Source organism: Pristiophorus japonicus, chromosome 26, assembly GCF_044704955.1.
Source record: "Pristiophorus japonicus isolate sPriJap1 chromosome 26, sPriJap1.hap1, whole genome shotgun sequence".
In the NCBI taxonomy this organism is placed as follows: Eukaryota; Metazoa; Chordata; class Chondrichthyes; family Pristiophoridae; genus Pristiophorus; species Pristiophorus japonicus.
Window position 1 is genome coordinate 9293152 of NC_092002.1, and position 26398 is coordinate 9319549.

At 45.9% G+C, this 26398-nt stretch overlaps 1 protein-coding gene across 1 annotated transcript in view; it reads left to right on the top strand.

Moving 5' to 3' along the window:
- LOC139239075 (neuronal PAS domain-containing protein 3-like) overlaps window positions 1–26398 on the top strand; it is a 304556-nt gene that overhangs the window by 104251 nt on the left and 173907 nt on the right. Inside the window, exon 3 of the mRNA XM_070867588.1 lies at window positions 10607–10689. Coding sequence (XP_070723689.1) covers window positions 10607–10689 — 83 coding nt within the window. The remainder of the gene's footprint in view (window positions 1–10606; window positions 10690–26398) is intronic.

The following is a 26398-nucleotide window of genomic DNA, read 5'->3' on the forward strand; positions in this document are numbered from 1 at the left end:
AAGAAATAGATGCAGGAGTCCGCTGTTCGGCCCCTCGAGCCTGCTCCGCCATTTAATACGATCATGGCTGATCCGATCATGGACTCAAGTCCACTTCCCTGCCCGTGCCCCATAACCCCTTAATCCCTTATCGGTTAAGAAGTTGTCTATCTCTGTCTTAAATGTATTCAATGTCCCAGCTTCCACAGCTCTCTGAGGCAGCGAATTCCACAGATTTACAACCCTCTGAGAGAAGAAATTCCCCCTCATCTCAATTTTAAATGGGCGGCCCCTTATTCTAAGATTATGCCTCCTGGTTCTAGTCTCCCCCATCAGTGGAAACATCCACGCGCGACAAACTGTGACATTTTGTCATGTAGTCTTGATTCCCCCCCTCCCCTACACCTTCCCCCCGCCGACCCGACACTCCCCCCGCACACTGGCGATGGTGATGGGACACAACATGGGTGACCAAGACTAAACACCAAAACGGCCTGGTTTCATCGCCCTCCGAAGCAGACAAAATAGCCGCCTGTGAGGAAGCTGAACGCTTTGCGCTGTGCTCCGGGAAAAAAAAACTCAAATTATTAAAGATGTCGGGTTGTATTTTTCAAGCGAATAGATCACAGGTTACGTTCGGACGAAGGTGTCCTTCAGCCCGTCTGACCGCGTCCTTCCTGGACACCAACCAGACCCGACTTCCTCCTCCGCAGTGCAGCCAACTCTCCCTGGTCGCCACGGAGCCTGCAGGAATGAAACATTGATGATCTGGACACTGCTGCCTGCAAAATCCGGGAATGAAATCATCGGGGGATTAAAAGAAATAGTGCGGGGTTTTTTTTTCTTCATTTTCTTTGAACACATAACAATATTGGAGCTGTGGGAGGGCGGGTAGAGAGAGGCTGTGTGACTGACGGTCAAGAACCATCTGATTGGTTAATGAAGGTGACCAATGGTGGGAGCGTGGGGCGGGGCAGTTGGAGGTGAGAGGTCATGTGACGACACTCCGACTGCGGTTGAACAAGCCTTGTTTTTAACACCTCTGGGCCGAAAATTGCACCCTAACTAAAAGTAGGTACGTCTACCCCTATTTGAAGATTTTTCTCCGCCCCAATCCATTATTTATTTTCTCCTCGCGAGCGATGTTGAAGAGTGCAAGTGGTTTTGCAGCGGGGCGGACGACAGTCGGTTAAAGGGGAAGGCCGCTGTGAGCTCTGTAGCCACTTCAGCGGCACGCACTGGGCCACCAGGGAGGGTTTTGGCCGGGCCGCCAGCCCGGTACCCAAGAGAGGGGTTTCCGTGGCTGCCTATTGGAAAAGGAGGGAGAGAGAAAACAGGGAATTATAGACCGGTCAGCCTGACCTCAGTAGTGGGTAAAGTGATGGAATCAATTATTAAGGATGTCATAGCAGTGCATCTGGAAAATGGTGACATGATAGGTCCAAGTCAGCATGGATTTGTGAAAGGGAAATCATGCTTGACAAATCTTCTGGAATTTTTTGAGGATGTTTCCAGTAATGTGGACAAGGGAGAACCAGTTGATGTGGTATATTTGGACTTTCAGAAGGCTTTCGACAAGGTCCCACACAAGAGATTAATGTGCAAAGTTAAAGCACATGGGATTGGGGGTAGTGTGCTGACGTGGATTGAGAACTGGTTGTCAGACAGGAAGCAAAGAGTAGGAGTAAACGGGTACTTTTCAGAATGGCAGGCAGTGACTAGTGGAGTGCCGCAAGGTTCTGTGCTGGGGCCCCAGCTGTTTACATTGTACATTAATGATTTAGACGAGGGGATTAAATGCAGTATCTCCAAATTTGCGGATGATACTAAGTTGGGTGGCAGTGTGAGCTGCGAGGAGGATGCTATTAGGCTGCAGAGTGACTTGGATAGGTTAGGTGAGTGGGCAAATGCATGGCAGATGAAGTATAATGTGGATAAATGTGAGGTTATCCACTTTGGTGGTAAAAACAGAGAGACAGACTATTATCTGAATGGTGACAGATTAGGAAAAGGGAAGGTGCAACGAGACCTGGGTGTCATGGTACATCAGTCATTGAAGGTTGGCATGCAGGTACAGCAGGCGGTTAAGAAAGCAAATGGCATGTTGGCCTTCATAGCGAGGGGATTTGAATACAGGGGCAGGGAGGTGTTGCTACAGTTGTACAGGGCCTTGGTGAGGCCACACCTGGAGTATTGTGTACAGTTTTGGTCTCCTAACTTGAGGAAGGACATTCTTGCTATTGAGGGAGTGCAGCGAAGGTTCACCAGACTGATTCCCGGGATGGCGGGACTGACCTATCAAGAAAGATTGGATCAATTGGGATTGTATTCACTGGAGTTCAGAAGAATGAGAGGGGACCTCATAGAAACGTTTAAAATTCTGACGGGTTTAGACAGGTTAGATGCAGAAAGAATGTTCCCAATGTTGGGGAAGTCCAGAACCAGGGGTCACAGTCTGAGGATAAGGGGTAAGCCATTTAGGACCGAGATGAGGAGAAACTTCTTCACCCAGAGAGTGGTGAACCTGTGGAATTCTCTACCACAGAAAGTAGTTGAGGCCAATTCACTAAATATATTCAAAAGGGAGTTAGATGAAGTCCTTACTACTCGGGGGATCAAGGGTTATGGCGAGAAAGCAGGAAGGGGGTACTGAAGTTTCATGTTCAGCCATGAACTCATTGAATGGCGGTGCAGGCTAGAAGGGCTGAATGGCCTGCTCCTGCACCTATTTTCTATGTTTCTATGTTTCTAGAACTAGGGGGCATGATCTCAGAATAAGGGGCCGCCCACTTAAAACTGAGATGTGGAGAAATTTTTTCTCACAGAGGGTTGTAAATCTGTGGAATTCGCTGACTCAGAGAGCTGTGGAAGCTGGGACATTGAATAAATTTAAGACAGAGATAGACAGTTTCTTAACCAATACGGGATTAAGGGGTTATGGGGAGTGGGCAGGGAAGTGGACCCGAGTCCATGATCGGATCAGCCATGATCGTATTAAATGGCAGAGCAGGCTCGAGGGGCCGTATGGCCTACTCCTGCTCCGATTTATTATGTTCTTAAAATGGTGGCCACGGCAGTGTGCCCTCTCCTTTAAGGTCAGACGCGCCGCCCAGCCTCAAACAGCTTCCCGCCGGGGGAAAGCTGTCAGTGACACCGACCAGCGGCGGCTTCGCTCCCGCGGGGAAATAAGGGGGTCAGCGTGTGCCCGACGGGGGCAATATCCGAAGGGTTGGCCCATTCGCCTGCCTCCGGTCAATGAGCCCTCGCCACTCATTTACCGCTTCTTAGAGGCAGTAATGGACCTTAAGGAATAAGGGCAATTTCTGCCCCCCCTCATCTCAAGGACAACACCTCCGACAATGCAGCGTGGCATGTCCTGATATCTTGCAAGGCTGAAAAACCCAATTGATGGGCCTTGGCCCCAGACCAGGACTTTAGCAAAGAGTTAGGGGAGAAGACAAAATAAAGACAAGCGCTAGGATTTATTTCTAGAGGTACAGAATTGAAACGTAGGGAAGTTATGCTAAACCTGTGTCGAACCTTGGTTAGACCACATTTGGATTACTGCGCACAGTTCTGGTCACCAAATTATAAAAAGGATATAGAGGCACCAGAGAGGGTGCAGAGAAGCTTTACAAAGATGATACCAGAAATGTGAGGGTGTACATATCAGCAAAGGATGAACAGGCTGGGTCTATTTTCTCTTATCACCCTAGATCATAAGGGTCAAACTCCAAGTTGGGTTTTGAGCTAGGGGCCAAAAGTCTACCAACTGAGCCAATAATTGTGAGGGAAACCACGGGAGAATGACTGTCAATAACAGACTAATGCATCCTGTATGTCTGGAATATTGCCGTAATTATTTATTGGTATTTTCCTGTCAGTTAAAATGTACAATTCTTCTCTACACTGGTGAGACCAAATGTAGATTGGGTGACCGCTTTGCGGAACACCTCCGTTCAGTCCGTAAGTGTGACCCCAAGCTTTCGTCGCCTGTCACTTTAATTCTCCGCTCCACTCGCACTTTGACCTCTCCGTCCTCGGCCTCCTGCACTGTTCCAATGAAGCTCAACATAAGCTCGAGGAATGGCAACTCATCTTTCGATTAAGCACTTCGCAGCCTTCCGGACTCAACATCGAGTTCAACAATTTCAGACCATAACCTCTGCCCATATTGTTTCACATGCCAGCTGTTGATGATTCTGCCATTCCCATTTACACCTCTTCTAGACTCATCTTTTGTTTCTTTACTTATCCCATTACCATCTCCTTTTGCTTGCCACTATCATCCTTTTTGCCTTTTACACAGGTTTACATCGGATATACGGCACAGAAACAGGCCATTCGGCCCAACCAGTCCGTGCCGGCGTTTATGCTCCACTCGAGCCTCCTCCCATCTTTCCTCATCTAAATCTATCAGCATAACCCTCTATTCCCTTCTCCCTCATATACTTGTCCAGCCTCCCCTTAAATGCATCGATACTATTCGCCTCAACCCCTCTCATTGGCAGTGAGTTCCACATTCTCACCGCTCTCTGGGTAAAGAAATGTCTTCTAAATTCCTTATTAGATTTCTTGGTGACGATCTTATATTGATGGCCTCTAGCTATGCTCTTTCCCACAAGTGGAAATATTCTCTCTGTAAAAACCTTTAATAATTTTAAAGACCTCTATTAAATCACCCCTCAGCCTTCTTTTTTCAAGAGAAACGAGACCCAGCCTGTTGATCCTTTCCTGATAATGTAAATCCTAGCATTTCTGGTATCATCCTTGTAAATCTTCTCTGCACCCTCTCCATTAACTTTTAACCACATCAGCCTTCCACCCAATATTAGACCTTCCCTTTTGTTCTTTCCTCCCCTCCCCTTTCCCCGCCTCTGCACTTGCTGAAAACCTGTTACATCGCTAACGTTTTGCCAGTTCTGACAGAGGTCATCGACCTGAAACGTTAGCTCTGTTTTGTAATGTCTAAGCTTGTAATGTTTGGAGCTCCACACTGTGGATGTGGACGTATTGTGTACTGCAACTGCAGGGTTAATAATAAAAAGAACCAGGCAGATTCCAGAGGCTTCTGAGAGAGCTGCCTGCCATGTTAGGAGCTGTGTGTGCTGTGCTCTGTGAATATATCACATTTGGCGGCGAGATGGGATTTTTCGGATGAAAGCTTAAATTTTGTTGGGGAAGACTTCAGCCAGCCGACAGAGAGACTTTGGAAGTTTCTGTCTTTGGAAAAAAGCTACAAAATCCGAGGTAAAATACAGCACACGGTGTGAGCAGCTAGAGATTAAAATGGCAGGTGTAATCGGACATTTGGGGGAATATAGACACGACCGGGACCGTTTTAAAGCATATGTGGATCAGCTAGAAATGTATTTCACTGCAAATAACATAATCGAAGTTCCAGACAATGCAGTCCAGAACCGGGCTGTGTTGGAACGTACGAAAGCGATCTTCTAATCGGAGGCAGGTCCGGCATTATACGAAACCCTTGTAAATCTGCTTGTGCCTGACGAGCCAAAGGACACAACGCTTAAAGAGATTTTAACGAAGCTGGAGCAGCACTATAACCCCAAACCGTTAGAAATTGCTGAAAGCTATCATTTCTGGATTCGGAATAAAAAGGCTGATCAAAGTATCAGTGATTACATCATAGCATTAAAAAAGCTATCGCTGCACTGTAATTTTGGAAACTTTCAAAACCGAGCATTACGGGATTGTTTTGTTTGTGGGGTGAAAAATGATGCGATCAGAAAGAAGTTATTAACGACGGATGACTTGACTTTTGAGATTTCTTGTCAGACAGCAAGGTCGATGGGCATGGCCGAACAATATTCCCGAGAATTAAATAATAATTACGGTCGTCAGTCAACCGAGGTAAATCACCTGCAGGTTCAAAGTAAAAGACGGTGGGGGCCCAAAGTCTTAGAAACTAGAAATTCTAACAGAGCGTCGAAGTTGTGCTATAGGTGCCTGGGACAACATCTTGCTCAAAGTTGTCCATACGTGAAGGTAGAGTGTTTCTTCTGCAGGAAGACTGGGCATCTTGCAAAGGCATGCCGACTGAAGGGTAAATCAGCTTCCAAAGCTATGAGTCCAGCGTTCAAAGCTATGAGTAGAAATCCCAAGAGACTACATAGCATGGAAGAACACCAACAGGACGAGGAGATGTTAGAGTTACACGTCATCAGGAGCACGAGGTTAACGGACAGCGATTCGGAAATCATCAAAGTCCACATAGATGTTGCGGGATTCAAGATACCAATGGAAATTGACATGGGTGCATTCGTGAATGTAGTACCGGAGTCGCTGTACCTCGACAAATTGCATGATTTTCAACTGGAGAAATCCAAGATAGAGCTGCGAGGCTACTCGGGAGAGAAAATTCCTGTGGTAGGTCGTATCACCGTACTGGTAAAATATAAAGATCAATTTCAGAACTTGCCTCTAATAGTAGTGAAAGGAGACAAGTCTGCCTTACTAGGAAGAAATTGGTTGAGCTCACTGAAGCTGGATTGGAGTAAGATTTTCTGTGTAGAAGCGAGATTTTCATTAACGGATGAAGTTATCAAGAAGTATCTGAAGGTGTTCTGCGAATTGGGCAGTCCGATCCAAGGCTTCAAGGCGAATGTCAGGGTACAGAAGGGCGCTAGATCAGTTACTACAAGCCATGTTCCGTACCATATGCACTCAAGGAGAAAGTTGAGCAAGAACTCAAAAGACTAGAGACAGAGAACATTATTTGTAAGGTAGATCGATGTAATTGGGCTACACCCATTGTTGTTGTACCTAAGTCCAATGGTAAGGTAAGATTATAAAGTAACCGGAAACCAGATTCTAGAGGGTAATGTCCCCAATACATTACCAAATATAGAAGATTTGTTCACAACACTGACAGGTGGTCAGATCTTCTCAAAATTGGATCTTACGAATGCCTACTTACAGTTTGAACTAGATGAGGAGTCCAAGTCATGTTTGACTATAAGTACTCATCTAGGCCTATATCAATTTAATAGGCTACTGTTTGAAGTGTCTTCCGCCCCTGCCATATTCCAAGGGGTGATGAACCAGATTTTGCAGGTATTGAAGGGGTAGTATGTTATTTGGATGACATACTAATTTCAGCACCAAATAGGCAAATTCATAATAACATATTGAATGAAGTCCTCAAACGGTTAGAGAAGCACAGCGTATGAGTGTCTGCTCGTAAGTATGAGTTATTTAAAAACTCAGTGGAGTACTTAGGGTACAGAGTAGACAAAGATGGTTTACATTCAACCATGGAAAAATTGGATGCAATTAGAAATCACCCACTCCCAGGAATGTCACTTCGTTCATTCTTGGGTCTTTTGAACTATTATGGGAAGTTCCTACCAAATTTGGCTACAGTATTACATCCATTGAATGAACTTTTGAAAAAACAGGTCCATTGGAAGTGGTCAAAAGAATGCGATACAACATTCAAGGAGTGTAAAAGCAAATTGGTAGAGAGCACCATGTTAGTTCACTATGACATATCTAAGGAGATTAAGCTAGCATATGATGCCTCTCCGTATGGAGTTGGGGGAGTGATCTCTCATGTATCACGTAGTGGGGAGGAGAGACCAATTGCTTTTACTTCACGCACTCTCAGTGCCAGTGAGAGTAATTATTCGCAAATTGAAAAGGAAGCTTTGGCATAAATTTTTGGGGTCAAGAAGTTTCACAAATACTTGTATGGTCGCAAGTTTACCATCGTTATGGACCATAAGCCCCTAACAGCAATCCTCCATCCAAAGTCCCCAGTTCCAACATTAGCTGCAGCCCGAATGCAGAGATGGGCTTTGATTTTGTCAGCATATACATATGATATTGAATACAGACGATCAGCTGATCACAGTAATGCTGATGCAATGTCTAGATTGCCTTCCCCATCACAATTTAGACCCGATAGGGAAGAAGTGTTTTATTTTTCATACATTGATGAACTGCCAGTCACAGCTGAAGAGCTTGGTAGAGCAACCAAACGTGACCCAGTGATGTCAAAGGTGTATGAGTGTATTGCAAATGGATGGCCAAACCTGGTAACAGATAAAGATACACATCCATTCTTCATTCATAGGAATGAATTATCAGTCGATAAAAGATTGTATCATGTGGGGTGCAAGAGTGGTTATACCAAATAAATTAAAGTCCAAATTATTAGGAGACCTCCATGACCAGCACCTGGGAATGTGCTTGACCAAGAGTTTTACACGCAGTTATTTATGGTGGCCAGGTTTTGATAAAGATATAGAGTACATCGTGAGTCAGTGTACGACATGTCAATCAGTAAGCAAGCAACCACCACCAGTACCATTACAGCCATGGAAATGGCCTCCCGGGGTGTGGCAAAGGCTACACATTGATTTTGCTGAGTTAGAAGGACAACAATTGTTCATTGTGATTGATAGCCATTCGAAGTGGGTTGAGGTGTTTCCAATGTGGAAAATAACAAGTAAAACATTGGACATTTTACAAAAATTATTTTCTTCATTTGGCATCCCTGAAGAAATTGTTTCGGATAATGGACCACAATTTCGTTCAGAAGAATTTGCACAATTTACGAGCAAAAATGGTGTGAAACATACCAAGGTTCCACCATACCACCCTGCTTCGAATGGTGCAGCAGAGCGCACTGTGCAAATTGTAAAACGTGCCCTCATAAAACAAATGTTAGATCCAAATCCAAGGAAACGACAGTTGTCATTGGATCACAAATTGGCTAATTTTTTGATTACATATAGAAATACTCCTCATACAACTACTGGTAGAACACCAGCAGAGTTGTTTCTCAAACGACAGCCACGAACCAGATTCTCGTTCTTAAAACCAAATTTGGCACAGTCCATAGAAGAGACACAATTAAGACAGAAAGAGAATCATGATAGAGGTAGAGTAAAAGAGAGAAGTGTGAAATTAAACCAGAATGTGAGAGTGAAGAACCATCACCATAAATGGGTAAAAGTGGTTACCAGGAAGAGTGATGAAGATATGTGGTCCTCACACATATTTGGTAAAGATGTTTGATAATGGACAGGTTAGGTTTGTTCATATTGATCATATTTTACCTACAGACATGGAAGGAGTTGAAGGTGGGAATGATTCAATTATTTCTGACTCATCCGATAGTTTTGATACACCAGTAGCAAATCCTAAATACAATGTACTGGAAACAAATCCAGGAGAGAATCAGAATGAAAGTCTGAGTCCGAGTCAGGAAAACAAAGAGCCTGAAGTTAGTGAGTTCAAATGAAAATCAAGGAAATTCCGTGGAGGAAAACGTTCCTCAAAATGAGCCTCGAATGAGTAAGAAATGGATACCAGGTTTGGAAGGTTCTGTTCGAGAGCGAAGGTATCCTCTTTGAAACAGAAAACAAATGGCAAAGTTAAATTTGTAAATATGGAAAAAACTAAGTTTATATCCTGTGTTATGTATAAACATGAAAGTTATGTATGACGTTTGTTGTAATAACTCCTTCATTAAGGAGGGAGAAGTGTAATGTCTGTAAGCTTATAATGTTTGCAGCGCCACACTGTGGATGTGGACGTTTTGTGTACTGCAACTGCATAGTTAATAATAAACAGAACCAGGCAGATTCCGGAGGCTTCCGAGAGAGCTGTCTGCCATGTTACGAGCTGTGTGTGCTGTGCTCTGTGAATATATCACATGTTTCTCTCTTCACAGATGCAGCCTGACCCGCTGAGTATTTCCAGAATTTTTTGTTTCTATTTTGAAGATGTACAACAGAATTGGTTCAGAATTGTAAAATAGGCCTGTAATTATATTTGTAGAATAGAATTGTAAAATGCACCTGTGCGTATGCTCTACAGGGCAACCTGTGCGGAGGGGAGTGGGCAGGTCGGAAGGCCTCCTCGTAGGATTGCTCCTGGGTCTGGCCGGTCCAGGCAGCGGGCGGTTGAGGGGGTCGTTCAGCCCGACTGCCTGCCTCTCTTCCGCAGTTATACCTGAGCCAGGGTGTCCCTGGAGATGGAGCACACGGTGTCCATCGGTACGCTCGTGGCCTTCCGCGAGAGGTGGGCGCCGGAGGGACTGGAGTGCATCATCACCCCCGGCAACCAAATTTTGATTTGATCTGTTAGTGTCTAAAGTTTTAATTTGTCTATGTTTGTCGGTTTTAGTGGCCCCCCCACCCTTTTAGCCAGGGGGCACTTGTATAATTTGTGTTTTTGTGCCTTCAAAAAAAAACAAGGGGGCACTTGAAAAGTTTTTGGAGTGTGCCCCCCCCCACTCCCCCACCTTTAATCAGGGGGCACTTGATTAAAGTGCACAACGAAAATAGTTGTAGAGCTGTTGCATTGTGATTGGCTTAGCCATTCATGTGATGTTCACAACACTCAATAAAACCCCAGCCAGTTGGGTCTAGGTCATCTACGATGAGGTATACAGTTGTGAGCCTGGTGGATGAACTGGTAATGTGTAGTGTGATTGTTAAACCTTTGTTAATAAACCAACTAGTTCTTAATAGCAATGTGTTGCTATGGATTCTTAAACAAAGAACCCATGAAGCAAATACATTACAAGGCCTATAAGGATTTAGGACCTGGTCCATTATCTCTATACTGACACTTTCTAATTTTCTGTCCTCAGCAATAGGCGCTCAGCAGAGGAGAAGCACTACTTCCTTGGCAATTGAGCTATTTGAACAGCACTTAGGTGGACATATCCTACAGGTAAGAAGATATTTTCAAAGAGACTCTCACCAATGAGAACCCTTGTAGACAGGAAGCCTTCACAGCTGAACTGCTTTGAGAAGATGGGGAGTGTCGTCATCGGGACACAAAGAAAGGAAATACTTGCATTTATATAGTGCTTTTCACAACATGCTGGACGTCACAACGTGCTTTACAGCCAATGAAGTACTTCTTTTGAAGTGTAGTCACTGTTGTAATTTTTTTGGAATTCGTTCCGGGATGTGGGCGTCGCTGGCAAGGCCGGCATTTATTGCCCATCCCTAATTGCCCCTTGAGAAGGTGGTGGTGAGCCGCCTTCTTGAATCGCTGCAGTCCGTGTGGTGAAGGTGCTCCCACAGTGCTGTTAGGGAGGGAGTTCCAGGATATTGACCCAGCGACGATGAAGGAATGACGATATATTAGCAACGTAGGAAACACGGCAGCCAATTTGCGCACAGCAAGCTCCCACAAACAGCAATGTGATAATGACCCAGATCATCTGTTTTTAGTGATGTTGCTTGAGGGATTAATATTGGCTAGGACACTGGAGATAACTCGTCTGCTCTTCTTCGAAATAGTGTCTTTTATGTCCACCTGAGAGGGTAGACGGGGCCTCGGTTTAACATCTCATCCAAAAGACGGCATCTCCGACAGCGCAGCACTCCCTCAGTTCTGCACTGCAGTGTCAGTCTTGATTTTTGTGCTGCAGTCCCTGGAGTAGGACTTGAACCCACGACCTTCTGACTCAGAGGTGAGGGTGCTAAGTCATGGCTGACACTAAAGGGAACAACACTGTTAAAAGAACATCAGAAAGCACCAAACGAGAAATGGTATTCGGTCCATCAAATCCCGCTCCTTTCGCCATTCTTTCGTTAGACTTTATGCCAAACCATTTAATTTTGTTTAGATCCCTGGTTACTTGGAGTACTGTGCATATTTCTGGTCTCCTTATTATAAAAAGGATACAGAGGCACTAGAGAAGCTGCAATAAAGATTTACAAGGATGAAACCAGAACTGAGAGATTATAAATGTCAGGAAGGGCTGAACAGGCTGGGTCTCTACTCTCTAGAAAAGAGAAGGCTGAAGGGTGACCTAATAGACGTCTTTAAAATTCTGACAGTGTTTGATAGGGTTGACGTAAGGGGAATGTTTCCAGTTGCGGGCAAAACCACATGTAGGGGCTATCAATATAAGATAGTCATTAATAAATCCAGTGGGAAATTCAGGAAAAACTTCTTCACACAGAGAGTGGCGAGAATTTAGGACTCGCTGATGCAAATAGCATAGACGCATTTAAGGAGAAGCTGGATAAATGCACGAGGGATAAAGGAATAGAAGGATATGCTGATAGAGTGAGGTGATGTAGTGAGAGAGGAGGCTCGTGTGGAGCATAAACACTGGCACGGACCATTTGGGGATGAATATCCTGTTTCTGTGCTGTAAATTCTATAAAATTCTCTGTAATCTCCTGTGCAAAAGAATAGAGAATTCTCCTTGCTCCTGAAATAAAACATCTACATTAGACTTCCCTTCCACTGATGTTAGTTTCGTTGCTTCACACTGTCAGGGCAGTAACTCCTGTTATTGACTATGGAGCCAAAATTGCATGGAGACCGGCACACCCTTCCAGCACAACGGTGGTCATTTCTGGGAGTTTCCACTTTGCCCTATGTAGGGAGGAGCCTTCTCCCGCCTCTCCCACAGCAAGTGACGGGTAGGGGGTGGGGGTTGGGAGTGGGGGAGGGGGAGGTGGAGTGGGGTGGGGTGGGGGGCAGAGCCAGGATAAGAAAGAAAGACTTGGATTCCTATATCGCCTTTCACGACCACCAGACGTCTTAAAGCGCTTTACAGCCAAATCAGTCCCTCCGAATCGAGGAAGACTTGCTTCCGCTCTTAACGTGAGTCCTTAACGTGGTGACTGAACAGTCCAATACGAGAGCCACGGTCCCTGTCACAGGTGAGACAGACAGTGGTTGAGGGAGTCTGCTTTGCTGCACGCTCCTTCCGCTGCCTGCGCTTGATTTTTGCATGCTCTCGGCGACGAGACTCGAGGTGTTCAGCACCCTCCTGGATGCACTTCCTCCACTTAGGGCGGTCTTTGGCCAGGGATTCCCAGGTGTCGGTGGGGATGTAGCACTTTATCATGGAGGCTTTGAGGGTGTCCTTGTGACGTTTCCTCTGCCCAGCTTTGGCTCGTTTGCCGTGAAGGCATTCTGAGTAGAGCGCTTGTTTTGGGGAGTCTAGTGTCTGGCATGTGGACAATGTGGCCTGCCCAGCGGAGCTGATCAAGTGTGGTCAGTGCTTCGATGCTGGGGATGTTGGCCTGGTCGAGGAATGTAGTCAGCCTACTTGCTCTGGGGGGGGAAACCACTGATGGGGTTGTGCAGGAGGCGGAGACTTGGTGACACTCCTCTCCCGTTGGGCGGACGGGTAGCAGAGACATGCCTGAAGTGGCACTTGTGCCCTGCTCGACCCACGCTGGTGAGGTGCCCTTCCGCTCACCAGCCCCAGTAGGGTCAGTGCTGGAGGGCACCTCTGGGTGGGAGGATCATGAACGGAGGAGTTTAAGAACCTATATCTCTCCTGGTGTTAATGCAGCTCCCTCATACTGTCAGTGGAAACATCACCTCCAGGCAATTCTCCTGATGGGCAATTAAACAGAAACAGAAATATTATGCTAAACCTTCTGTAAGTCACTGCTTGGGCCTCAGCTGGATTATTGTGTCTGGGCTTTAGGAAGGATGTCAAGGCCTTGGAGAGGGTGCAGAGGAGATTTACTAGAATGGTACCAGGGATGAGGGGCTTCAGTTACGTGGCGGGTCTGGAGAAGCTGGAATTATTCTCCTTAGAGCCGAGAAGTTTAAGGACAGATTTAATAGAGGCGTGCAAAATTACGAAGGGTTTTGATAGAGTGAATAGGCAGGAGGATCGGTAACCAGAGGTCACGGATTTAAAATAATTGGCAAAAGAATCAACGGGGAGATGAGGGAGTGCTGAGGGAGTGCTCAGCGAGTATTCAGGGAGTACTGAGGGAGTATTACACTGTAAGAGTGCCGTCTATCAGTTTACATGTTAAACCCAGGCCCTCACAACCCAATCAGGTCCGCATCATTTACAGAAAGAAAGAACTTGCATTTATATAATGCCTTTCACGTACATGGAACTTTACAGCCAATGAGATACCTTTTGCAGTGTAGTCACTGTTGTAATATCGGAAATGTGGCAACCAAATGAACTTTTTTTTGGTGAAATTGAGGTGTATAAAATTATGAGGGGCCTAGATAGAGTGGATAGTGAGGACCTATTTCCCTTAGCAGAGGGGTCAACAACCAGGGGACACAGATTTAAAGTAATTGGGGGGATGTTTAGAGGGGATTTGAAAGAAAAAAAGACTTGCATTTATATAGCCCCTTTCACGACCACCAGTTGCCCAAAGCACTTTTCAGCCAATGAAGTACTATTTTGGAGTGTAGTCACTGTTGTAATGTAGGAAACGCAACAGCCAATTTGTGCACAGCAAGCTCCCACAAACAGCAATGTGATAATGACCAGAGAAGCTGTAATTTAACTGTAATTTTCTGTTATGTTTGAATGATAAATATTGGGTCCAGGACACCGGGGATAACCCCCGCTGCTCTTCTTTGAAATAGTGGCTGTGGGATTTTTTATGTTCACCTGAGAGAGCAGACGGGGCCTCGTTTTAACGCCTCACCCGAAAGACGGCACCTCCGACAGTGCGGCGCTCCGTCAGCACTGCACTGGGAGTGTCAGCCTAGATTTTTGTGCTCAAGTCCCTGGAGTGGGGCTTGAACCCACAACCTTCTGACTCCGAGGCGAGGGTGCTGCCCACTGAGCCACGGCTGACGTGTGAGCTAAAAGGCGAGGTCGTCTCGAGTATCGGCGAGAAACGAGAGAAGCGATGTGGATTTTGGAGGTGGGACGTGAAGGGAAATGCCCGCATTGTAGTGGCGGTCCACTGAGGCTTGGTCTTTTCAAAGTGAAACCCGTTCTCGGCAAATTATACCCATTAATCCATTGTCTAACTGATAGCAGAAACTTGCAGGTTGACATTTATGTTTGAGCTCCACTGAATGGAGATGGATTAGGCTAATTACTGTTGGAGAGTAGTCATTATGATTGTCTTTTTAGGCTGTAGGCTAATTGCACAGAGTGGCACGTGGAAATAATTTTTAAACTATAATTCATCAACCGCCAAGCATATCCTGTGAGTTATTGCCAAATCCGTTGTCAGGCTATGGATATAATAAATGGCTCAATTCTGAAAAAATTAACCACAGTTGTATTTGAGTAGTAGAGTGGGGTTCTTTTACATTTCACTTAAGTTTTTCATTTAAAAAAAGCCCATTAGCCAGCACATGTTAAATGTAATTAATCCAGACCCCATTCCATTGTACAAAGGAGGATTAAGAGGGGGAACTGTGTTATTTCGCCTTAATTCTTCGCCTCCTCTCCTCCCTCTCCCTGAACTTGACGTCATCCAAAACTCGACTGCCCCGTGTCCTAACTCGCACCCAGTCCCACTCACCCATCACCCCCTGTGCTTGCTGCCCGTGTCCTAACTTACAACCAGTCCTGCTCACCCATCACCCCCTGTGCTCGCAGCTCCGTGTCCTAACTCGCACGCAGTCCCGCTCACCCATCACCCCCTGTGCTCGCTGCCCCATGTCCTAACTCGCACGCAGTCCCGCTCACCCATCACCCCCTGTGCTCGCTGCCCTGTGTCCTAACTCGCACGCAGTCCCGCTCACCCATCACCCCCTGTGCTCGCTGATCCTACATTGGCTCCCAGTTAAGCAACGCCTCGATTTCAAAATTCTAATCCTCGTTTTCAAATCCCTCCATGGCCCTCGCCCCCTCCCTATCTCTGTAATCTCCTTCAGCCCTACAGCCCCCCCCCCCCACCACCCCCCGAGAGCTCTACGCTCCTCTAATTCTGGCATCTTGAACATCCCTGATTTTAATCACTCCATCATTGGCGGCCGTGCCTTCAGCTGCCTGGTCTCCAAGCTCTGGAACTCCCTCCCTAAACTTCTCTACCTCTCTTTCCTCCGTAAAGATGCCCCTTAAAACCTACCTCTTTGACCAAGCTTTTGGTCACCTGCCCTAATATCTCATGTGGCTCAGTGTCAAATGTTGTTTGATGATCACTCCTGTGAAGCGCTTTGGCACGTTTTACTACGTTAAAGGCGCTATATAAAATGCAAGCTGTTGTACTGTTACAAGGTACAATTCCTGGACCCGGATGCTGAGTTTGGCATGTGGTGCGTTCTTATCATTGGAGTCATAAGGTTCTGGGTGGAGGCCTCCGATGTCAGCCGTGGCTCAGTGGATAGCACTGCTCCGATGGACGGACCACATCGTCCGCATGCCCGATACGAGACTCCCAAAGCAAGTGCTCTACTCGGAGCTCCGGCACGGCAAGCGAGCCCCAGGAGGGCAGAGGAAACGCTTCAAGGACACCCTCAAAGATTCCTTGATAAAGTGCAACATCCCCACCAACCCTTGAGAATCCCTGGCCCAAGACCGCTCAAAGTGGAGGAGGAGCAACCGAGAAGGCGCCGAACACCTCGAGTCTCTTCGCCGGGAGCAAGCGAAAGCCAAGCGCAAACAGCGGAAGGAGCGCACGACAAACCCAAGCCCCTCCCACCCACCCGTCCCTCCAACCACCGTCTGCCCCACCTGTGACAGAGACTGTCGGTCCCGCATTGGTCTCATCCGTCACCTGAGAACTCATTTTTAGTGTGGAAGCAAGTCATCCCTCGACTCCGAGGGACTGCCTAAGAAGAAGAAGAAGTGGGTACCTCTATCGCTTCTGATTCAGCAGGTTGTAGGTTCAAGTCCACCTCCAGGGACTTGAGCACATAAATCTAGGCTGACACTCCCAGTGCAGTGCTGAGGGAGCGCCGAACTGCCGGGGGTGCTAGCTTTCAGACGAGACATTAAACCGAGGCCCTGTCTGCCCCCTCAGGTGGATGTAAAAGATTCTATTTTGAAGAAGAGCAGGGGAGTTATCCCTGGTGTCCTGGCCAATATTTAATCCCTCAACCGACATTACTTAAACAGATTATCTGATCATTATCACATTGCTGTTTGTGGGAGCTTGCTGTCCTCAAATTGGCTGCCAGGTTTCCCACATTACAACAGTGACTGCACTTCAAAAGTACTTCATTGGCTGTAAAGCGCTTTGGGATTTCCTGAGGTAGTGAGAGGCGCTATATAAATGCAAGTCTTCTTCCTTCACTCAAGACTTGAGCACGTAATCTCGGCCAACACTTCGGTGCAGTAGTGTTGCACTGCCTTTCAGATGTAACAGGTTCTATCTGCCTGTCAAGGTGGCTGTTAAGGATCCCATGGCAATACTCCAGGAAGAGCATTGACTTCTCCAGGTCTCTTGACCAACATTCCTCACTCAACCCAAAGCACAAAAATCAGTTCATCTGGTCATTCGATTGTTTGTTATTTGCGGGACCTTGCTGTGCATAAATTGGTTGCTGTTTTGACTACATAACAACAGTGACTGTACTACAAAAGAATTCGATTGGCTGTAAAGTGCTTTATGACGTCCAGCGGATGAGATAAAGAGCTTTATAAATGCGAGTTACATAGTATTTACAGCACAGAAACAGGCCATTCGGCCCAACCGTTCCATACCAGTGTTTATGGTCCACACCAGCCTCCTCCCACCCCTCTTCAAGGCGAGATAGACAGATTTTTGAACTAAAGGGGCGTTAAGGGTTATGGGGAACAGGCAGGAAAGTGGAGTTGAGGCCAAGATCAGATCAGCCATGATATTGTGTGGCGGAGCAGGCCCGAGGGGTCAAATGGCCGACTCCTGCTCCTATTTCTTATGTTCTTATTTGTGAACTCTAGTTTTGGTCTCCCCCAACAATTGGAAATATTTTCTCTCCGTCTATCGTATCGAACCCTTTCAATGGCCCAGAAATTCCGATCAAGATCTTCCCATGGGCAAATTATTGAAAAAAGGAAATAAAATGCGCATTTACCTGAAAGTGTTGCGCCCGTTCGAACCTCCGATCCTGAGGCCTTCATTCCCAACGCATCGGAGCGTGTGCACGTTGGAACGTCCGTATGCTGGAGCTGGAGTCATATGGCTCTGGGCAGCCAATCAAGGTGCAGTATTTTCTCATTCCTAATAATGGGAACTCCGTAAGTTGGAGTTCCCCGAGTTCTCATTATTAAGAACCTACCCCAAACACACAAAACACTAATAAAAAATAGAAAAATACATTACATATTTAAGATTAATTTATATTAAAGTTCTTATTAAAAAAAAATATTTTCCCGACTTTTTAAAAAGTTTTTTAATTATGCCTTAAAGTAAACTTACCGTAGTGGGGAGGGTTTTTAAACAAAATATGTTTTTATATATGTTTATTTAATTTAATTTTAATGTTTATGTATGTTTTTAAACACTTGCGCCTGTAACAGTAGGCTATACGCCTGCTTTTTCAGGCACAAGATTTTTGAGGACATTTGCAGGGCAAGGTATCCATAAATATCGGAAATCTTGCCCTGCAAGTGTCCTCGCTCCCGATATGCGCGAGATCTGTCAAGCCAGAAACTTGACAGATCGGAAAAGCCGGTTTTCAGTGCATGCACATTGCGCGCCGCAAACCGGCTTTTCCGATGCTTTCCCGAGTCCGTAGAAACTTCGTACAGACCCGGGACATCGGAATTTCAGGGCCATTATCTTAAAGATGTCTTATAAGAACATAAGAACATAAGAATTAGGAACAGGAGTAGGCCATCTAGCCCCTCGAGCCTGCTCCGCCATTCAACAAGATCATGGCTGATCTGGCCGTGGACTCAGCTCCACTTACCCGCCCGCTCCCCGTAACCCTTAATTCCCTTATTGGTTAAAAGTCTATCTATCTGTGACTTGAATACATTCAATGAGCTAGCCTCAACTGCTTCCTTGGGCAGAGAATTCCACAGATTCACAACCCTCTGGGAGAAGAAATTCCTTCTCAACTCGGTTTTAAATTGGCTCCCCCGTATTTTGAGGCTGTGCCCCCTAGTTCTAGTCTCCCCGACCAGTGGAAACAACCTCTCTGCTTCTATCTTGTCTATCCCTTTCATTATTTTAAATGTTTCTATAAGATCACCCCTCATCCTTCTGAACTCCAACGAGTAAAGACCCAGTCTACTCAATCTATCATCATAAGGTAACCCCCTCATCTCCGGAATCAGCCTAGTGAATCGTCTCTGTACCCCCTCCAAAGCTAGTATATCCTTCCTTAAGTAAGGTGACCAAAACTGCATGCAGTACTCCAGGTGCGGCCTCACCAATACCCTATACAGTTGCAGCAGGACCTCCCTGCTTTTGTACTCCATCCCTCTCGCAATGAAGGCCAACATTCCATTCGCCTTCCTGATTACTTGCTGCACCTGCAAACTAACTTTTTTGGGATTCATGCACACTGTCTCCAAAAGAGTTTCATGCACACTGTCCTAAAAGAGTTTCATGCACACTGTAATGCACACTGCAATTCATTATCAGGTCATCCCCTCAGCCTTTTCTTTTCTGGAGAAAAGAGCCTGTTTAGCCTTTCCTGATAAGTATATCTTCTCAGTTCTGTTAACAACCTTGTGAATCTTTTTTTTTTGCACTTTCTGCAGTGCCTCTATATCTGTTTTATAATCTGGATTACAGAACTGTGCACAGTATCCAAGTGTGGTCTAACCAACGTTTGCTACAAGTTTAACATAAACCACAATAATCGTTCAACTCACCATGTGATCCCTTAGTCTTATATCTATGTATTTATAAAAAATCTACAGCATGTTCATCACACGTAGAACACTTTGCTCAAGTGCCACAGGGATTGTAAAAAACCAGTCAGTCATTTCTGATGGTTTTTCTGACCAAATGGATTTACCAGTCGTTGCCAATCTGCAGAAGCGCTTATCAGCAATTAGACTCTGAATGACCTAAGGATCAGTTTCTTTAGATAGTTACCCCGCAGGGTATCTCAGTGATGTCTTTATAGGGACAGCTAAGGTTAAACACAATTCTACCTTAGCAACTAAGAACCACAACCGTGGTCCAGGCCCCAGGCCATTGTAAGCAACGCAGAGGAGATTAGTGTTGGGAGAGAAGATTGAGACGGGATATAATCCTAGTCTGTAAAAGGCTGAGATGAGCGTTAACATAAAGGGACTTTCCAGTTAGTCAGGTGCAGATGGACAGTCCTTATATCATTGATAGTTGGCAACTTGCATTTATATAGCACCTTTAAGAAAGAAAAACTTATGTTTATATAGCGCTTTTCACGACCACCAGATGTCCCAAAGCGCTTTACAGCCAATGAAGTATTCTGTTGTAATGTGGGAAATGCGGCAGCCAATTTGCGCACAGGAAGCTCCCACGAACAGCAATGTGATAATGACCGGACAAACTGTTTTTTAGTGGTGTTGATTGAGGTGTGGTTTTTTTTTAATGTTGTTGGTTAGGACACCGGGGAGAACTTCCCTGCTCTCCTTTGAAATAGTGCCCTGGGATATTTTACGTCCACTTGAGAGAGCAGTAAGCTGAGCATTGCCTGGGTCACCTCAGGACCACTTTTATGTATCTCTTAACACCAGTAATTGCCGAGGTCTGGGAGCCTGCTGATTGCAGGCGAACATTGGGTTTGGAATGGTGCATGGTGATAATCGGGAGAGGGAAAGAGATATTGAAAATGAGACTTCCAAAATATTCAGTAAAGCATCATTACTTTGTACACATAGTGACTGACCTACTGTAGATTCATATCTGTGCTTTCTGATTGACTGAGCGGAGACTTATGTCTGAGCTTTCTGATTGGTTGAGTGAGAGGGTCACGTCTGAGCTTTCTGATTGGTTGAGTGGAGGCTTATGTCTGAGCTTTCTGATTGGTTGAGTGGGAGGCTCACGTCTGAGCTTTCTGATTGGTTGAGTGCAGGCTCATTTCTGATCTTTCTGATTGGTTGAGTGGCAGCTCATGTCTGATCTTTCTGATTGGTTGATTTTTTATAGTAACAACACTGGGCTTATTAGATAGTAGAACAAATTCAGCTCCCTTTCATCTACCACGAGAGCTCTGTGATTGAGTCCTCACGGCCAGCCCAGCCAAACGGTAAGAGCAGGAGCCCCAGAGCCCCATCCAGCACTGCACCAGCCCGAACCCGCTCCTCACTCTCCAGATCCCCTCCCCCCACACTTGTTTTATTTTATCATGAACCACAAATGGGAATAAATAATTCATTGACAAGATTTAAAAACTGGCTCAGCATTTAAGCCACTGACATTGTGGAAGGTGATAAATATTCACAAGATAATTACAGGTGATGAGCACAATTCGACCCGTCTCGTGTAATCGACCAGGAATGGTCACAGGTCCCGTTCCCCACATCGCACCATTTCATTGGTTTTTAGATGATTCCATTGAATATCCTTCAATTTCCCCATCCAAAATATCCTCCGCAGCAAGACAGTTAAACTCACTCACTCACTCACTCTCTCTCACTCTCTCACATTCACTCGCTCACACTCAGTTACTCACACACTCTCTCTCTCTCTCTCACACACTCTCTTATTCGCTCACACTCTGTCACTCACTCTCACACTCACTCACTCTCACTTACACTCACACTTTCTCACTCACTCTCCCACTCACTCATTCTCATTCACTATCTCATTCACTATCTCACTCTCATACTTACTCTCTCACTCACTCACTATCTCACTCTCACACTCACTCACTATCTCACTCACTATCTCACTCTCTCTCACTCTCTCTCTCTCTCACTCACTCTCACACTCACACTCACTCTCTCTCACTCACACTCACTCTCTCACACACTCTCACTCTCACTCACACTCACTCTCTCACACACTCTCACTCTCTCATAGAAACATAGAAAATAGGTGCAGGAGTAGGCCATGCGGCCCTTCAAGCCTGCACTACCATTCAATATGATCATGGCTGATCATTTTCCTAGTACCCATTTCCTGTTTTCTCTCCATACCACTCACTCACTCACTCACTCACTCACTCACACACTCACACACTCTTACACTCGCGTACTCTCTGCACTCTCACTATCTCACACTCACTTACTCTCTATTTCACACTCACTCATACTCTCTCACACTCACACTCATTCACTCTGTTACTCACTCACACTCGCTCACTCTCTGCACTCACACTTGCTCACTCTCACTCACTCACACTCACTATCTCACTCTCTCTCTCACTCATTATCTCATTCACTATCAGCCACACACACTCTCACATTCACTCACTATCTCACTCTCACACTCACTCACTATCTCACACTCAAACACTATCTCACTAACTCTCTCACTCACTATCTCACACTCACTCGCTACTTCACACTCACTCATTCACTCTCTCACTCACTCACTCTCATTCACTCACTCCTCACTCACTCACACTCACTCAGTTACTCACACTCTCACTCACTCTCACACTCGCGCTCACTTGCACCCACTCTCACTCACTCTCTCTCATTCTCACTCACTCACTCTCTCACGCACTCACTATCTCACTCACTATCTCACTCACTATCTCACTCATATTCTCACAATCACTCACTCTCACACTCACTCACTATCTCACTATCACTCACTCACACTCACTATCTCACTCGCTCCCCACTCACTCACTCATACTCGCTCACTATTTCACTCACTATCTTGCTCACTATCTCACTCACACACACACTCACTCACTATCTCACTCACTATCTCACACTCACTCACTATCTCACACTCACTCACACTCTCTCATTCACTCACACTCAATGTCACACTCACTCTCACACTCACTCTCTCTTCACACTCACTCTCACACTCACTCACTATCTCACTCACTATCTCACTCACTATCACTCACTCTCACACTCACTCACTATCTCACTTACTCACTATCTCACCCATTCACTATCTCACCCACTCACTATCTCACACTATCTCACACTCACTCACTCACTCACTCTTACTCACTCACTCACACACACTTACTCACTCACACACTAACTCACTCACTCTCTCACATTCACTCTCACACTCACTATCTCACTCCCACTATCTCACTCTCACACACTCACTATCTCACTCACTCACTATCTTACTAACTGACTATCTATCTTACTCAAACTCACTCTCTCAATCACGCACTCTCACGCTCACACTCACTCACTCTCTCACACTCTCTCACTCACTATCTCACTCACTCTCATGCTCACGCACTCTTTCACTCACTCTCACTCACTATCTCATTCACTATCTCTCACACACTCACTATCTCACTCACTCACTCTCTTACTCACTCACTTATTCACACTCACTTACTCACTCACACTTACTCTCACACGCACTATCTCACTTACTCTCACACACACACTATCTCGCTCACTCGCTCACTCTCACTCAATATCTCACTCACTCACTGACTCACACTCACTCACACTCACTCACTCTCTCACTTACACACTCACTCTCTCACACTCTCTCTCTCACTCTCACTTATTCACTATCTCACTTACTCACTATCTTACTCACCCACTTTCTCACACACTCACTCACTCACTCGTTCTCTCACACTCACTCACTCGCTCACACTCACTATCTCACTCACTCTCACGTTCACTCACTATCTCACGTACTCACTATCTCACTTACTCACTATCTCATTCACTCATTCACTATCTCACTCACTCACTCTCACACTCATTATCTTACTCACTCTCACTCACTATCTCATTCACTATCTCACTCACACTCACTCTCACACTCACTCACTCTCACTCAATCTCTCACTTATTCATCTCACACTCACACTCATCTCACACTCACACTCTCTCACACATTCACTCACACTCACTCTCTCACTCACACAATCTCACTCTCTCACTCACTCACTATCTCACTCACTATCTCACTCACTATCTCATTCACTATCAGACACATACTCTCTCACTCACTCACTATCTCACTGTCACACTCACTCACTATCTCACACTCAAACACTATCTCACTAACTCTCACTCACTATCTCACACTCACTCACTATTACACTCTCATTCACACTCTCACACACTCACACTCTCACTCTCAGTTACTCACTCACACTCGCTCACTCTAACATTCGCTCACTCTCTGCACTCGCTCACTCTCTGCACTCACTCTCTCTCTCTCATACTCACTCACACTCACTCATTATCTCACTCACTATCTCACTCTCACACTCACTCACTATCTCACTCAAATGATCGCACTCACCATCTCACTCACTATCTCACTCATACTCTCACAATCACTCACTCTCATAATCACTCACTCTCACACTCACTCACTATCTCACTCACTATCTCACTCACTCACTCAATAACTCACTCACTATCTCACTTGCTCTCTCACTATCTCACTCACTATCTCACTTGCTCTCTCACTATCTCACTCACTCACTCACTTACACTCTCACACTCACTCTCACTCACTCACTCCCCATTCACTCACTCACACTCGCTCACTATCTCACTCACTATCTCACTCACTATCTCAATCACACACTCATACTCACTCACTATCTCACACTCACACTCTCTAACTCACTCACTCTCTCGCTCTCACTCTCACACTCACTCACTCATTCTCACACTCACTCACGCTCACTCACTATCTCACTCACACTCACTCTTAAAATCACTCACTCACTATCTCACTCGCTCACTCTCAATATCTCACTCACACTCACTCCCTCTCACTCTCACTCACTCTCAAACTCACTCACTATCTCACTCACTATCTCACACTCGCTCACTATCTCACTCACTCACTCACACACACTCTCACAATCACTCATTCACTGAGTCTCACACTCACTCACTCACTGACTTTCACACTCACTGACTCTCACACTCACCCACTCACTGTCTCTCACACTCACTCTCACACTCACTCTCACTCACTCACTCACTCACTCTCACACTCACTCTCACTTACTCATTCATACTCATACTCACTCATACTCACTCACTCTCACTCACTCTCTCACTCACTCTCTCACTCACTTTCACTCACTCACTCATACTCACTCACTATCTCACTCACTTACTATCTCACACTCACTCACTCTCTCGCTCACTCACTCTCGCTCACTCACTCACTCACTCCATTCCAGGGCCCTCCATCATGGCCCACAGGAGCGGTTAAGTCTGGGACAATTACACAGAGCGATGACTTTTCCCTAAACAACGCAACAAGTAGACCTCCAACCCTTCTTTTCCAAGAACCGTCCACATCTCCTCCCAAATCTGGGCGTACAGTTCGACCGTCGCCATATTCCAAATTCTAGTGTCTCCCAATACATGTCCCCCCCCCCCCCCGCCCCGAGAGCTGGGTTCATCCAGCGGGCATATATAGCTGGTCCCTGATCAATGTACCAGAACAGTGAGGCTCTTCACCCCCCCCCCCCACCACACCCCCCCTCACCATGCCCATGGAATCAGTCTGCGTACTGTGGGCCTTTCATCTTGGATCACAGTCAATAGCTATGCCACTGCACTCACTGTGGTGTCCTCCGGAGGGGAGAGATTGTCGGGTAATGCCACGCTATATATGAAGAAGGTTACCCTGTAGTGAGTCACAACACCGACAAAGACAACAACTTGCATTTATATAGCGGCATTAACGTAGTAAAACGTCCCAAGGCGCTTCACAGGAGCGTTATCGGACAATATTTGACACCGAGCCACATAAGGAGATATTAGGACAGGTGACCAAAAGCTTGGTCAAAGAGGTAGGTTTTAAGGAGAGTCTTAAAGGAGCAGAGCATGGCAGAGAGATTTAGGGAGGGAGTTTCAGAGCTTGGGGCCCAGGCAGCTGAAGGCACAGCCGCCAATGGTGGAGAGATGGAAATCAGGGGATGGGCAAGATGCCAAAACTGGAGGAGTGCAGAGATCTCGGGGGGGGGGGGGTGGGGGGGTGTTGTGGGGCTGGAGGAGATTACAGAGATAGGGAGGGGATGAGGACATGGAGGGATTTGATAACAAGGATGAGAATTTTAAAATTGAGGCATTGATGGGCCGGGAGCCAATGTGGGTCAGCGAGCACGGGGTGATGGGTGAACGGGACTCGGTGCTAGTTTCTGATAAGGACTGAATGGAGCCAATCTTTGGGGATGATAGAATTTGCGCAGGCGAAGACAGGATCTTCACCTGAATCAACTCAGGACATTACTTTCAACACGAAAAAAATGAAGGGAGTGGCTAGGAGAATTTGTTTTATATACAGTGTTGCTGGGACATGGAATGCCTCAACAGAAACAATTTTGAAAGCAGAATCCATCATGGCTTTTAAAAGTGATGTGGATATTTGAAAAATATTTTTTAAGAGGTTTGGGATAGGGCAAGGGAATGGGAGTAAGTGGATAGCTGTTTCAGGGAGTTACCACAGGTGCAATGGGCTGAATGGGGAAAGGGTCGAGCGATGGGAGTAAAAGAAATAAATCATCACCATAGACATTCCCTTGGAATCGAGGAAGACTTGCTTCCACTCTAAAAATTAGTCCTTAGGTGCCTGAACAGTCCAATATGAGAGCCACAGTCTCTGTCACAGGTGGGGCAGACAGTGGTTGAAGGAAAGGGTGGGACTGGTTTGCCGCATGCTCTTTCCGCTGC